The sequence below is a fragment of the Pseudophryne corroboree genome, chromosome 5 (assembly GCF_028390025.1).
Source record: "Pseudophryne corroboree isolate aPseCor3 chromosome 5, aPseCor3.hap2, whole genome shotgun sequence".
Lineage (NCBI taxonomy): Eukaryota > Metazoa > Chordata > Amphibia > Anura > Myobatrachidae > Pseudophryne > Pseudophryne corroboree.
The window spans coordinates 604,247,422-604,264,039 of NC_086448.1; the positions used below are offsets into that span (position 1 = coordinate 604,247,422).

The window sequence follows — 16,618 nt, forward strand, 5'->3', positions numbered from 1 at the left end:
GTCTAGGTCTTTTGCCCTGCCATAAGAACCTTGATATCCTTTTCTCGAGGGTACCGAGGTCATGTTTGGTTAGGGCGCAAGGTAACATTTGTAGAGGGTAGTAGATCTTAGGGAAAATGACACTTTTCAATACAGCAGCTCTGCCTAGCAAAGATGAGGGGAGTTTTGACCAAGCGTCTAATTGAGAAAAGATTTTTGTAAAGAGGGGGGCGAAGTTAGCTGAATACAGAGCGTGAGGATTATTAGTGATCTGTACACCTAAGTATTTGAGTTGTGAGGTTTGTATGCGGAATTGGGAAAGAACCGGTAGGGAATGGAAATCAGGGGTCTGTATAGATATTGGAAGTATTTCTGATTTAGCGACATTCATTTTATATCCTGCTACCAGGCTGAATGATGAAATTATCTTTAATATTACTGGGAGGGATTTAGCAGGATCTGAAATAAAGAGCAACATGTCGTCTGCAAAAAGAGAGACCTTTTAGTTCTAGAGAGGAAATGTTAATGCCTATGAAATTGGGTGTGGAGCGGAGGGCTATTGCTAGGGCATAGAGAAGTGGGGACAGGGGGCATCCCTGTCTTGTACCTTTCTAAATTGGGAAGGGGGGAGATAGAAAACCGTTGCATGAAACTTGTGAGGATGATGAGTTGTATATTGTTCTAATAAATGAAATAAAAGTGGGAGGGAAGCCAAATCGTTCCATGGTGAGGAACAAATGAGTCCAGTGTACTAAATCAAAAGCTTTTTCAGCATCAATAGAGAGAATTATTTTTCCACTGGACTCACTTGTTCTCTCACCACACGTCTGGACTGCTGCTAAGACCTTGCGTATATTAGTAAGTGAATGTCTGCCCTTGATAAAACCGGTTTGGTCGTGATGTATGACTGAAGGGAGGATGAGATTGAGACGTGTGGCTAGAATTTTTGTAAGGAGTTTGTAATCTGAGTTTAATAAGGAGATAGGCCTATATGAGGCAGAGAGAGCAGGATCTCTACCAGGTTTAAGTATTAGTTTGATAATTGCCAAATTAAAGTAAGAGGGTAGTTCTGCATTGAAGAGGATAGAGTTGAAGATAGATACTAATAATGGGGTGAGACGACTTTCAAATAATTTATAAAAATCGCCACTAAAACAGTCTGGTCCTGGAGCTTTGGCTGATTTTAACGACTTAATGGCTCGTGTGACTTCGTTGAGTGTGATCGGTTGTGTCAATGAATGAAAATGGTTGCTTGGTATTTGAGGGTAAGGTAGTGAGGACCAAAAGGATTGTGAGGAATTGAGGGAGGGAGAAGGCATGGAGGAGTCAGTATTTGAGGGAACTTGAGGGTGGGAATATATGTTTGCGTAATAGTGTTGCATAGTTTGGGAGATCTGTTTATTGGATGTAGTATGTGTACCATCTGCTTGGAGTAGGGGATGTACTGTCATTGGGAGTCTAGTTCCATTAAGGATATTGGTTAATAACTTACTGGTCTTATTACCGTATCTATGAAAGCGGTAGTTTGAGTAGAATTGTGATTTGTCAGTTAAGGCCTGGAGCATCTCTTCAAATTTTACTTTAGCTACTAGGTATATGGATTTGTTGGTAGGGGTAGGATGTAAACTATATTTTGAATAAGCTTCAGAAAGAGATTGTTGTAATAACAAATAGGACTGGGAGTGAGTCTTTTTTTCTTTATATTCAAAGGTCAAGACGGAGCCTCTCAAAACTGCCTTTGCCGTCATCCAATATAGCGTTGGATTGGTGGCAAGATATTGTTTATTATTTTCATGAAATTCATCCCATGATTGTTCAACATGATTAATGAATCTGGGAGTATTAGTCAAATGTGCTGGGAATCTCCAGGACTTATGTGTAGATCTTTCGTTCTGGGTTTTTATTGTAATCCATACCATGGCATGGTCTGATACAGTGATAGGTTCAATACCTGAGTCAAGGACTTGTGTAAATAAATTATTAGATAGGGTGACGTAGTCTATGCGGGATAAGGTATGATGTGCTGAGGAGATACAAGTGTATCCTCTTTCAGTAGGGTGTAAAGCCCTCCATACATCAATCAATTGTAGCATAGATAAAATCGAGGGGACACCTAATTTGGGTAGTGAGTGAAGGGTTTTTCTGGAGTGGGATCTATCAAGATGTGGATGCGAGATTAGATTAAAATCTCCTCCCAAGATAAGATTGGTAGAAGCATAAGGTAGTAGTTTTCGTAGAATAGATTGGAAGAAAGGTTTAGAATAAGAATTAGGAGCATAGAGCGAGCATAGTGTGTAGGAAGTAGAGTATAGTTTGATAGTGGAGATAATGTACCTGCCCTCTGGATCGCTATCAGTTGAAATAATCTCAATTGGGAGTGATTTAGTGATTAAGATCACTACTCCTCTGGATTTTGAGTTATATGATGAAGAGGCGAGTAAGCGCCAGTTAAGCATTTGTAGCTTAAGTGATTCAGGGGGTGTAAGGTGTGTCTCCTGGATGAATACCATATCCAGTTTTTGTCTGTTCAAATAAGTTAATACCTTGCGTCTCTTGGCCGGGGTGCCAAAACCCCCAACATTCACAGAGCCAACCCTCAATGTAGTCACTTCAGCACTTGGCATAGGAGAATCCGTGAGTGGGAGGACATACCAAGGAGAATGTAGTAAAACCTGTAGAGGAAATGGAAACAAAAAGGGGGGACACAAGAGGGATGGAGGAGACAAGACGACAAGAGTAGCAAAGTACAAAAGAACATCAGGGTTGTAAATCTCATATATAGAAATGAGTTAGCATGCAAGCATGCATAGTACTTTCGCAAAATGGAAAAAAGGAGAAATGAGAACAAAACACTAATCACAGTGTTTAAACGTGGTATAGTAAGATAACGGGGCATAGCAAGCGTTCTATTACCCTAGCAAGATAATAACTAAGCCTCTGAATTATATATATCGGATATTGTACGTTCTGAACATTATATATATATATATATATATATATATATATATATATATATATATATATATATATATATATGTGTGTATATATATATATATATATATATATATATATATATATATATATATATATAATATATTACATTTCAAAGATAATTAATTAAATATAAGACATAGTATTGGTAGGTGGGAAAAACATGAGTCTATGTGGATAGATCAAGATATATAACTGTTTAAAGGCTGCAAGAGGTGTGGTACTGTGTGAAAGGGGGAAGATTTTAAGATAGCGTTCGGTATGGAGAGATATAAGCTGTGGGCAGGGTATGGATAGAAATGTACTGATGATCGGGAGACGTGTCTGTTATATCTTCCACTTGTGTATGAGTTTGTCGATCCTCGTTCAGAAAAGGTTGCGCATCTTCAGGTGTGTTGTATTGTCACCGATTTTTAAAATAGTCAACAATTGTTAAAAATCGACCTTTAGTAAATATACCCCTAAGGATAAACTCGTAGATTACAAAATTATATTGAGTGACCAAGCTGTAATTGGAAGTTTAATGATACAGATGTAGTGGGTTAGCCAGAAGAGAAATAGAAACGTTTAGTGAAAATAACTTTAACATATGTTCAATGTCCACCAGATAGAGCAGGTGTAAAATGAATAGATGATTCGATCCATGTGTGGCACTAATGAATTTATGCAGATTGTGCATTGTTTATTTTATTTTTTTTCCATCAAAAGTCCACCCTCAGGGAACTGTACTATCCATGCAGATTTGTATGCGTTTCTTATCACAGACAATGTTGGCTTAAGGGGGGTACACACGGAGAGATCCGTACTTAAATTCTAAGCAATCTGACCAGATTGCTTAGAAATTAACCACGGATCTCTATGTGTGTAGGGTGACAGCGAGGCGCGGTCTTGTGCTTCGTTAACGCCGGCTCTAGATTTGGCATGCATGTATGCCGAATCTAGTGAGATCGCTCATTTCACCCAGTGTGTGTGCTGAGCGGGGGGAGAGATGTGTACTGTGCGGTGTGTGCTAGATCGCTCGGCACACACCTCTCCCCGTGTGTACAGGGCTTTAGCCTTAGTACATGTGCATTCGCCAGAGCTCACAAGTAAACAGTGAGCTTTGGTGGTTCTATTAGCCACAATGGGGCAGATGTAATAAGCCTGGAGAAGTGATAAAAGCAGTGATAAGTGCAAGGTGATAATGCACCAGCCATTCAGCTCCTAACTGCCATTTTTCAAATCTGTAATGATTGGCTTATGCGTTATCACCTTCCACTTATCGCTTCTTTATCACAGCTTTGTTACTTCTCCAGGCTTAATACATCTGTCCCATTGTTCCCATGGCAGCACCTATAAGGGGTAAATTTACTAAGGTGGGATTTCCCCCCCACCCCCATAGCAGCCAATATGATTCTACTTAACATTTATCTATCTGCTCTGTGAGCGACATCGTCTAGTGTCTCCCCCTCCCCCCGAGCCGGCCATATCGCTCAGTGATGTCACGCAGCGTACAGGCAGCTCTTGCACGGCGGTCCAAATAGAGCATGTATGCACCACCGACACAGAGGGTCATTAATGACCCGCGGTGCCGCGCATTTGTCCTCGTCGCCAGCATACACACTTGCCGAGAAAATGAACGACGTCGCTCAGGAAGGGTGAAAATGGGCAACGTCCATTTTATCGGCAATTGTTTATGCACCTTAAGCTCCAAAGAGGCAAGTACTGATACATTTTCTGTGTACAGCACTGTGTAGCTGGTGGTGCTAAATAAACCGAAAAAAATTATTTTATACATGCCAGTTTGTCCATCTTACTTGAGCTGCTCAAAGTATAACGTTTTGACTTTGTGTGAATACTTGTAATGGACCATGGACATGTTGTTATAAGTGAAATATGAATGCAAGAGTATAGATATCCTGTTAAAACTATTTTGTTTTAGGCTTTCAAATAAAAAATATTAAAACATGACTTTGGGTTTGTTCATGTAGGCAACATGAAAACCTCTTAAATCTGACGTTTGAGAGCAGAGCGATGCTGATGGGTGCTGTGCACACAGAAATCTGCCCTGACTTCCGCACACATGGCGATATTGAAGACTAGCCTATGTACACAGAATTCCCGCCTTAACCGAAGAAATGTTTTTCTGTTGAAGTTCCTGGGTCTTATTTTTATAGTTATATTTTTCTGCGAGTTTTTACTGTACTACTTTGTTATAATCCAGTGCCAATGGCCAAAACTGAAGACCATGCCCAGTCCACGTGGCTCGTCCCCGCTTAAGGCCATGTTCTTATCAGATACTCACCTGCTTGGTGAAATCACTGGTCATTGGTTTGACAAATTGAGAAGGTAAGATGTCAAAGGATAACTGTACACTTTTGGATATTTAGGAAATCTGTTCTAGAGGTAATTGTATAATAAAGGTGGCTTTGTCCATGGCAACAACAAGTTTGCTTTCATTTTGCAAACTGTACCAGAACAAATGAGGTAGAATTTGTGTTTCATACCGCTTCAGGGATCCTCTATCCACAGATTTCCAGCCTAAATGTGGATATGTGACTTCTGAGGTGGTATGAAACCTTATCCTGACATGAGTTTGTTCTTTCTCTGTTCCTTCTTGAGTTGGCATTTAATTTATTATATCGGATCATGATCTGACTTTCACCTAGTTCAGTGGTTCTCAAACTGTGTGCCGTTGCACCCTGGGGTGCCGCGAGGCTCTTGCAGGGGTGCCTTGGATTGGTGGTCCAGGACCAATTCAAATTATTTATGGTCAATGTAATAGGCAAAACCACTGTTGGTGGCTGCAAGTCATAAAATATGTAGACAAACCGAAGCAAATCTTGTCTCTCACCACACAATTCAACCTAATGATGACATATAGGGGTATCTTCAATTAGTGCCAAATATTCCGACAGTCGGAAAATTGGCACTAATTCGACTTCAGTGTATTCACTATCGCCCGTTTTTAAATCCTTTTTCGTCCGTGCCGTTTCTTTTCCCCCCCGAATCGGCATGGACGAAAATGGACCCAAAAACTGTAGAAAACGCCCGCAAATTTGACAAAACACGTTAATCGGCAGCGAATTCGCCGAACCACGTGGTTTTCACCAGTGTGGATTTTTCGACCAGTCGAAAAAACGCCAATGGACATTGAAAAGGGATGTTTTTTCGACTGATTGAAAAAAATGGCACTAATTAAATACCCTCTTTAGACACAATTTGCTTAATTTAATATTTCTTTCAAAATTTCTCAATAAAAAAACGTTTGGACTAGGAGTGCCGTGAAAACATTCAGATGCCCTAGGGCGCTGTTTTAAAATTTTTTTTATTTATTTTTAGTTTATTTTGATCACTATAGGAATTCTCTCCCATCCCCTCAGTATTTGTATTTGTAGAGCGTACTGTAGTGCTAGGACCTTTGGAACTTAACAAAAATGCAAGAAAGTTACATGTAGAACTATTTTGCCTTGCATGAAACATGGTCATATACATAGTTATAGTCCAGGTGCATGATTGTTTCTGTTATAGGCAGTGACTTTGCACAGATGCACATTAGATTGGTAAAGTCCAGTCTTTTTGATTACAAATCTCCTGACTCACTTTGCACTTCGTTTTAGGTCCCCACATGGTTAAAATACAAAAAAAAAAAGCATATGAGGAGATACTGTATGAGCAAAATATAAAAAAAATAAATAAGATAATGCAGCCTATACATTAGTGCCATCGGTAATCAGTCACAGAATGTCGAACATCGATGATTGACAATTATTTAGGGAATTTGTGATATCCAGCATGTTAAAAATCCCTCTGCTGCTCCAGATAATGTATTGGACAAAATCTGCAATTTCCGTCCCTGGTGCCGGTAGAATGGGTAATTGGGACAATCCATCGCAGATGTATGTGCCCCATAGGTCTTGGTGGAATTTTTTTTTTCATATTAGTGATGATACATTTTATATATATGCTTATTACACAATTAAGTGAAGTTTTTAAGCTTTGTATATTTCCCATATGATACCTGCACTTGTTTGATACATAAAACCTTTTTGTGGTGAACGGTGTAGTAAGAATCACTGAATTAGATGTTAGTTTCCTATTTTTAAGTAGTTATCTTATACAGTACGAGTAAAAAAAACCCCAAATGTTTATTGTGTAAAATAAATTTCCCACTGTGTTTTTTTTCTGCCAGAGAATGGCAGATGGAGAGGGCCTATCAGAGCGCCATTTGGCTACTGCAACCCGATATTGTTTTCATCCTTGGGGATCTGTTTGATGAAGGAAAATGGAGTAACTCTAAGGTAAGATTTGCAACAGAGACAAGTAGCATATTTTTTGGCCCTGATTATGTATAAACCTACAGCAGCTACATACACAAAGATTAGTAGTGGAGAAAAAAACGGCACTCAGGAAACTTCAAAGTAGCAAAGATAATTGGTCCAATTATCTTTGCTACTTTGACGTTTCCTGAGTGCCGTTTTTTTCTCCACTACTATATTCATTTCCGATTCTGGCACCGGGACCAGCTGAGACACACTTGTTGGAGTGCCGGACACACTTGTCGTGTCGTGTCGTGTCGTGTCATTCTCTCCAACCATCATGTATACGCATTATCATGCTGGTGCACAACCAACTTTCACTACATCCTCTCACTACATTTGTTCAGTCTTCAAACAGTGGTGCAGCCCATGTCAATCCTTTAATCCTTTCTCGGACTGAAAGGCCCTAAAGTGATAATAGCCCAGTGTAATTTTCTTTGTGTTACACCTCCTGTTCCCTCCTGTGCCCAAAAGCATGATCTCCGTATATATGCATTGTCTTGTGGCCATACTGAATTTCCCAGTGGTGTCTAAGGGGGTTATTCAGGTTTGTTAGCAACTCAAAAAAAGTTAGCAATTGGGCAAACTCATGTTGCACTGCAGGTGGGGCAGATGTAATATGTACAGAGACAGTTAGATTTGGGTGGGGTGTGTTCAAGCTAAAATCTAAATTTCATTGTAGAAGTTAAGCAGCCAGTATTTACCCTGCACAGAAACAATATAACCCACCCAAATCTAACTCTCTCTGCACATGTTACATCCGCCCCACCTGCAGTGCAACTTGGGTTTGCCCAATTGCTTGCTTTTTTTTTGGTTTGCTAACGAACCTGAATAACCCCCTATGGGGGTCATTCTGACCTGTTCGCACGCCGCCTACAGGGGAGGGGGTTAGAGCTGTGCAGGGCTGCGATCGGCTGTGCAGAGAGCTGAACAAGCAAAAAGTGTGTGCAGTCTCTGCACAGCTCAGGACTTACCCACTGCGATGTTCCTTCCTGGATCTAACGTCAGCATCCCTCCCTGCAAACGGCCGGGCACGCCTGCGTTTTCGTCGACACTCCCAGAAAACGGTGAGCTGACACCCCTGGCCGGCTTCTTCCTGTCAATTTTCTTGTGTTCGCAGCTGCGAGCGCTTTCTTCGTTCTTCTTGTCGCTGCCCGGCAACGGCTGCATGCGCTGTTGTGACCCGATCGCACGGCTGCAAAAAAATGCAGCGTGCGATTGGGTCGGAATGACCCCCCTATGTCCCTTATTCACTTTAACAGCCACCAGCATTAAGCACACAGTAGCATGTGCATGGGTAGTGGTACCTGAATGTTACAGACGTCCCCTGGTGTGAAACAAGACCGTCAAGCATAAGGATCCAATTTGCTGTATACAGTATGTACAGATTTACAATAGTAAGCATATGCATTTACAATCAGTGTTTTCTCAAACGTCTTAGAGGATGCTGGGGACTCCGTAAGGACCATGGGGTATAGACGGGATCCGCAGGAGACATGGGCACACTATAATACTTTGAATGGGTGTGAACTGGCTCCTCCCTCTATGCCCCTCCTCCAGACTCCAGTTAGACTCTGTGCCCAGAGAGACTGGACACACACTAAGGGAGCTCTCCTGAGTTTCTCTAAAAGACTTTATGTTCGGTTTTTTATTTTCAGGGAGACCTGCTGGCTACAGGCTCCCTGCTTCGTGGGAGTGAGGGGAGAGAAGCAGACCTACTTCTGTGAGTTTCAAGGCTCTGCTTCTTAGGCTACTGGACACCATTAGCTCCAGAGGGTTCGATCACTTGGTGCGCCTAGCTGCTTGTTACCGGAGCCGCGCCGTCAACCCCCTCACAGAAGCCAGAAGAAAGAAGCCGGATGAGTATTAGAAGAACAGAAGACTTCAGTGACGGCAGAAGCCTTCAGAGTCTCAAAGGTACAGTGCAGCGGTCGCGCTGTGCGCCATTGCTCCCACACACACGCGGCACTACAAGGGTGCAGGGCGCAGGGGGGGGGCGCCCTGGGCAGCAATTTACCTCTTCAATAAGCCTGGCAAAAGATGTATACAGTGCATAGGCACTGTATATGGACCCCCGCCAGTATAAAAATATAAAATAATAGCGGGGCTGAAGCGCGCCGAGAAGGGTGCGTGGCTTAGCCCTCACAACTCGATACAGCTCCATTTTCTCCTCACAGAGACGCTGGCCCCGCCAAAGCACTGTTAGACAGCTAGCAGTGTAAAACGAGGGGGTCAGGGGGGCACAGTGATTTAGTGCAATATAGGTGAAATGTAGCACTATATACTATAATGTGCGTGTACTTAATGAGTTGTGAATAAGTTTCTGTGTTTTCCCTGTCAGATATACCCATTATAGCTGTTTAGTACACGTGTGTCGACATGTGTGAGTGCTCTGCCGCAAACAGCTATGGGAATCCCTCTGTCGGCATTGCCGACTCCTGGTGGTACTTGATTCAGTAGATGAAGTGTCAGCAGGTCGGTAGTTGTAAGCTTTTCCAAAGTAAACACTGTGTGGGAGACACAGTAGTATGTGGGTGACCCTGTCGGCACCAACTGTTAATTACTGGGTGTAATTTAACATGATGTAAATAACCTATACCTGTATATATGTAAGGTACGGTTCCATTGGCCTGTAGCTCGAGCACAGACGTGGTTGTATTTGTGGGGGAGTGATATTAAAATTATGTGTATATACTTCCCTCAGACCCCTCGGGGTCGCAAGAATGTTATTTGGCCTGGTTACTACTCTCTGTTGTCGACGAATACTATGTGTTTCCTGGTTCGATCCACAACTTGGGCATTCAGTACATGTTCATACACATTCAGAACACATTAATGTCACTAGGGACCCTGCGGTCCCGGTCAAAATACATGTGTATGTGTGTATATATATATATGTATATATATATATATATATATATATATATATATATATATAATATTTCTCTCATAGACCAAAAAACCTTACGGTTTCTCATGTCCCATTAAGGCTTCTTACACATGATCTGGCATTTCAGAAACCTGTTGTAACTCTTCTACTCAAACTCCGAAAAGCAATGAAATTCCGATCATTAAGGCTGACTCCTTAATGGACGTGTTCCTTGCACAATACAGATATGGTATGCCATCACAGCCTGTGGGTAAGTGCAGATTCAGCACTCTCACAGAGTGAGATTGCTGTCACTCACACAATGGTGGAGCTGCTAACTCACAGATTTGTGTGCTCATTGGAATACACATGCAGTCTATGCAACTGAAGGTCTGAGCAGTTATGTGGTGCTCCCATCACACACAGTGCCCAAAACCATCCCATTCGGTCACCACAACAATCCCACCTTGTTACAACAACCTTCTCACTCCATACATCCATCTCACTTAGTATACACATTTCGCTCCCTCAAACATCTTGGTTAATTGCTAAAACTATAAAACCCCATCTACGATCTATGCATCTACACTTACTTCCCCTATACAACCCCATGCTGCTCTGTCTTCCCCAATCCCTACTGCTGTGTTCTCCCATCTGTGCTAGTCTGTATAACTTATCTGTACCATCTGTCTTTCCCCATCTGTGCCTTGTCTGTACCACCGTTTCCTTCTCTATGTGCTGCTCAGGGTTTCCCTCTTCAACGTCACTCTGCCTCCTCCAATACATGGCACACTGTCTTCTCTCCCATCTGCGCCAGTGTTTTCAACCCATCTGCATCGTTGCCCCCAACCGCACCACTCTGTCTCACTTCCCATACTTGCTGCTTAATCTACCCCCTATCCACACCACTCTTACCCCATTCATGTAGCTAACATCCTGAAGGTAAGTTTCATGGGTCACTATTGGGGGGGTGCCCTATCCAACCCACCCATCCCCTGTTTCTTTGTCTCCCCCCCCATCAGTGCTGCTTAGTCTTCCCTCTGTCCACACACTTGTTCCCCCATCCACACTGCTCTGTCTCCTCCCTCCAATCAACAACACTCTTACCTCATCCGAGCAGCTTTGTCTTCCGCTCAGACCTTCAGTTGCATAGACTGCATGTGTATTCCAATGAGCACACAAATCTGTGAATTAGTAGCTCCACCATTGTGTGAGTGACAGCAATCTCACTCAGTGAGAGTGCTGAATCTGCACTTACCCACAAGCTGTGATGGCATACCATATCTGTATTGTGCAAGGAACACGTCCATTAAGGAGTCAGCCTTAATGATCGGAATTTCATTGCTTTTTGGAGTTTGAGTGGAAGAGTTACAACAGGTTTCTGAAATGCCAGATCATGTGTAAGAAGCCTTAATGGGACATGAGAAACCGTAAGGTTTTTTTGTCTATGGAATTTCATAGCTTTTTTTAAATTTATTTTTTTAATTCAGAAATGTAAAATTTCACTGTAAAAATAAACATTTGATTTTTTTAAATGTTTAATGAAATGTTCGTATAACATCACTGTTCTGTGCAAAATTATTTTATTTACCAAACAGAATTGTTTAGACTTTGGTCAAAATACTTTGCTGCCTTTGCAGCTGATGCAGGGAGGGGGGTAGGCGGCAGCAGCCTGTGACTGAGGCTGGAGGTATGCGTGAAATGCATTGCTTGTACGTGTGAGTGTGTGGTGTCAGGTACCGCGCGTGTATATGTGTGTGTGTGTCAGGTCCTGTGTATGTGTGTTTCAGGTGCTGCATGTTTATATGAGTGTCTGATGCTGCGTGTGTATGCGTCAGCTGCCGCACGTGTGTGTGTGTGTGTGTGTGTGTGTGTGTGTCAGGTACCGTGTGTGTGTGTGTGTGTGTGTCAGGTGCTGCCTGTGTATGTGTGTGTCAGGTCCTGTGTATGTGTGTTTCAGGTGCTGCATGTTTATATGAGTGTGTCTGATGCTGCGTGTGTATGCGTCAGCTGCCGCACGTGTGTGTGTGTGTGTGTGTCAGGTACCGTGTGTGTGTGTGTGTGTGTGTGTCAGGTGCTGCCTGTGTATGTGTGTGTCAGGTCCTGTGTATGTGTGTTTCAGGTGCTGCATGTTTATATGAGTGTGTCTGATGCTGCGTGTGTATGCGTCAGCTGCCGCACGTGTGTGTGTGGTGTGTCAGGTACCGCGCGCGTGTGCCTGTGTATGTGTGTGTCAGGTGCTGCCTGTGTATGTGTGTGTCAGGTGCTGCCTGTGTATGTGTGTGTCAGGTGCTGCCTGTGTATGTGTGTGTCAGGTGCTGCCTGTGTATGTGTGTGTCAGGTGCTGCCTGTGTATGTGTGTGTCAGGTGCTGCGTGTATATAAGTGTTTCAGGTGCTGCATGTTTATATGAGTGTGTCTGATGCTGCGTGTGTATGCGTCAGCTGCCGCACGTGTGTGTGTGTGTGTGTCAGGTGTTGCTGGTGCTCCGTGTGTGTCTGGTGTTGTGCATGAATACGTATGTGTGTCAGGTTCTGCGCGTGTACATGAGTGTGCATCAGGTGCGACGCATGTACATGTTTGTGCGTCAGGTGCTGCGCGTGTACGTGTGTGTGTGTCAGGTGCTGCGCGTGTACGTGTGTGTGTGTCAGGTGCTGCGCGTGTACATGTGTGTGAATGTCAGGTGCTGCAGTGTGTGTGTGTTAGATTGTCAAAGTCGAAAAATATTGTAATGCATACACCATGTACTAACCCCACACACATGCCCGCTGCGCGTGCATTTGTTCCGCCGTGCGTGCACATAGCCGCAATTTGCGTATGATCGCTCCCGCGCGTGGTATGGGTATTTACGGCGGAGTTTGTGAGCGCATAGAGGGTTATTAGAACATTACATATTTAACCCAAATAGTGCACATTTTAGCTATAGCTCCCTTGCACCACATCAGCAAATATCAACAGTTTAAATGGTTCCAGGACTGAGGGATTCGCCTTTGCATGATAGGAAGGGTCAGACTAAGGTTAGAAGGTGATGTCTAGTATCCAGCTGTAGGGTATTTTAAGGGTAACATTCCGGTGTTGGTTAGAGAAAGATAGCATGTTCCAGCGTATAGTTATGTTCAGAAGTAGAATATAGAGATAAACTGTATTTACTGTTTATTATGTATGCGGCGGGAATCCAGAGGATACCACCCCCAAGAGCAGTTGAGAAAGACATCGCCCACCTTTTCAAATCAACCTATGACCTTTCCTGTAATGTAAAGATGCATCTCTGTGTCCAATGGACAATGAGATTACAGTAACCATTGTATTGTGTATGGAAGTTGTGTATAAAAAGCCCGTTGTTGCCTGGCCGGTCAGAAGACTCTGAACGATATCATCCTGATGAGCGGAGGACTGGTCCAGGTTGCGCAAGCGATTATTCTCGCGTATGTACATTTTCTTTAGCCATTATTCTGTTGTAGATTTATCTTGTTAGCCTGTAGTGTATAATATGTACTGTTATCCCTTTTGAAATAATCCACTGTGGCCTTAGAACCCTGTGGTTCACTACAAATCGGTGTTGTGTCCTCATTTCCCTGCTAGGGTTTAAAGCGTATTTAACGGTATAAGGTTTAAGAGTATATTGATAAGGTGTACGCACTGCGGGTACTTTATACCGTCAGCGCTACTTAAGGTTTAAGGTATAACATCGTTGCAGTACTTTGCTGCATAAAGGTTTAAAGTGTAATCATATCATTACATTGTATTACTAATAAGGTTAAAAGGTTATCAGTTGAGTGTGCGCGCGCGCTGTGTGTACTTTGTACCCCCAGCGCGGCGTTTGTACGCTAAGACCATACAACTTACGGGACTCTGTACGCAAATAGCGTACAAAGTGCGTAGCGTGTGCATTAAGTCTAGCGGCCGTAGCGGCTCCAAGGTAAAAGTGTATTTATAGGTATAGCTTTATGGTTTAAGATAATATCGACATTATCAAGATGCTCTGTGTGTATATGTTTGTGTGAGTCAAGTGCTGCATGTGTATATTAGTGTGTTTGATGCTGTGCGTGTATATGTATGTGTCAAGTGCTGCGTGTGTATGTGTGTGTCAGGTGCTGCATGTTTATATTATTGTGTCTGATGCTATGTGTGTGTGTCAGGTGCCGCACGTGTATATGTGTGTGTTTCAGGTGTTGCGCGTGTATGTGTGTGTTAGGTGCCGTTCCCCTTCTTCCCATCCCAGCTCTCTCTGTAGCATACAGCTCCGCACCCAGAGAGAGGGAAAGACCAGGGGGCTGATCACTGCACTGCTCACTTTTTGGTCACGAGTTCGGCCTCCTGTTTCTTCCAGTACTGTGTTCCTGCAGCCCAGCCCTCCCTGTTGTGCCAGAGAATCAGCGCTTCCTTCCCCTGCCGGAGAGAGAGCCCGAGGCAGAGACATACTCTTCCCGTAGCTGGGCTACCCCCAGTACCTCAGCGCTGGCCATGCGGCAGTCAACAAAGGAGACCAGCAGGGGGTTCTGGCAGCATCAGCCGTGGCCGCAGCTGGATTGGGGAGGCCTGCAGTGTCTGAGGTTGGCAGCACTTCCTGCACCGCTGTCACCTTCCCTGCCGGAGAGAAAGCCAGAGGCAGAGACATATCCTTCCCGCAGCAGGGCTACCCCCAGTACCTCAGTGCTGGCCAGGCAGAAGTCTATGGAGGGGACCGGCAGGGGGTTCGGGCCGCAGCAGCAGCGGCCGCATCCAGATCAGGGAGGCCTGCAGGGTCAGAGCTGGGCAGCACTTCCACCAACACTGTCACCTCTGTGCTGGGCATGTATACCAGTCCGTACAGCACTCTCAACTACAGCGCCTTCCAGCCCCACACCACCGATCTCACACTCTTTTCTCTCAGGGATCTATTCATGAAGCAGTGATAAAAGTGGTGAAGTGAGCCAATAAAGAAGTTGCCCATAGCAACCAATCAGCATTGAAGTAACATTTATTATTTGCATACTATTCAATTGTACGGAGCAGTTGATTGTTTGTCATGGGCAACTTCCCCACAGGCTCACTTCTCCACTCATCACTGCTTCGTGAATAAACCCCTCAGATGGTAAATGCCAGCACCTGCCTCACTCCCACTCACGCTCTTTTCTCAGTTTCAGGTGATTGCTTCCTTCCTTTTTCCTCTACCCACTGATGGGTGAGATACAGTAGCTGTACATATAATGGCCAGGTCACCTGGGCTTGTTGTAGTGTTGAATTTTCCCCGGGGGTTGCCGGGCAGAAACCGGCAGATTATATTGCTTCAAAGTCGGCAATATTTGTACACCCATTTGAAGCTACTCTGAGTACACCCCCTGCAGGTGTCTACTGAGCATGAGCAACAAATTGAAATGCCCTATCTTTAAAATAGGGCATATTTTACTACATTTAAAAAAACCTGTAACTTTCTGAAAAACCTTAACCCCAAGAAGGCACTACACTGGGGCAAGCTCTATCTAACATAACAAACCCAAAGTCTTAATTCGTCCTCTATCCTGAGTTATACCTTCCCAAAAATACCCCCATAGGCTACATTAGAAAACTGTCACATTAGCCAAACAGGAAGTAGCAGAAAAAACTGACAGTTTAAACTTTAGATTACTCCCAATTACTTATTTTAATTATTTTGCCCTGAAATTTGGCATGCAGCACCAGGTGAATATTCTACGCGTCTCTGACAAATTTTAGCTTAGTACGTCCAAACACTTTTGAGCTGTAGCCCCTCAAACACCATGCCCCCATCTCAGGAGTTCCCTATGGGAGAATTTCATTTGTTCAATTCAGCCTTTATATAAGGGCATGACCGTGCTCTTATAATACGCCAAGACAGGGGCGTTACTAGACTTTGTGGGCCCCATAGCAAAATTTTTAAGGAGCCCCCTAACTCAGGTCTCCACCAGAGTGGGTTTTGGCTAGCAGAAGCGTATCTAGGGTCTTTGGTGCCCAGGGCAAGTTGAAGAATGCCCCCCCCCCCCCCCCCCCCCCCCAAATAAATAAATAAATAAATCGTGCACTTCCGAAAAAGGGGCATGGTCAACTGGGGAGAGGCATTATCATTGTTTTCGTGAGTAACTGATCAGAGAGAGAGGATTACATTGGGCAGAGAGAGAGGGTTACATTGGAAAGAGAACGAGAAACCAGGGGCAGGGAGAGATAGAGACATGAGAGAGAGATAAAGACATGAGAGAGAAAGGATCAGGAGCAGAGAGAGAGACCAGGGACAGTGAGAGGGACACATAGGAGAGAGTGAGACAAAGACCAGGGCCAGAGAGAGGAGACATGGGTGAGAGAGGTGGGGGGGGGGGGGGGGGGGGAGAGACAGAGCGAGACCAGGGTCAGAGCGAGACCAGGGTCAGGGACAGAGCAAGACTGGAAGACATGGGAGAGAGAGAGGTGGAGGAGACAGAGACAGACCGGGGTAGAGAGAGGGAGACAGACCGAGAGAGACCAGAGCCAGAGAGAGACGGGGGTAGAGA

At 44.0% G+C, this 16,618-nt stretch overlaps 1 protein-coding gene across 7 annotated transcripts in view; it reads left to right on the top strand.

Annotated features, from left to right (window-relative positions):
• MPPE1 (metallophosphoesterase 1) overlaps positions 1-16,618 on the top strand; it is a 296,325-nt gene that overhangs the window by 104,996 nt on the left and 174,711 nt on the right. For all 7 annotated transcript variants that reach the window (XR_010177827.1, XM_063923442.1, XM_063923443.1 and 4 more), the window contains exons 2-3: positions 4,941-5,298; positions 7,142-7,250. Coding sequence is in view for 6 of the 7 variants with exons in the window: in XM_063923442.1 (XP_063779512.1) it covers positions 5,033-5,298; positions 7,142-7,250 (375 nt within the window). In the remaining variant the exon portion in view is untranslated. The remainder of the gene's footprint in view (positions 1-4,940; positions 5,299-7,141; positions 7,251-16,618) is intronic.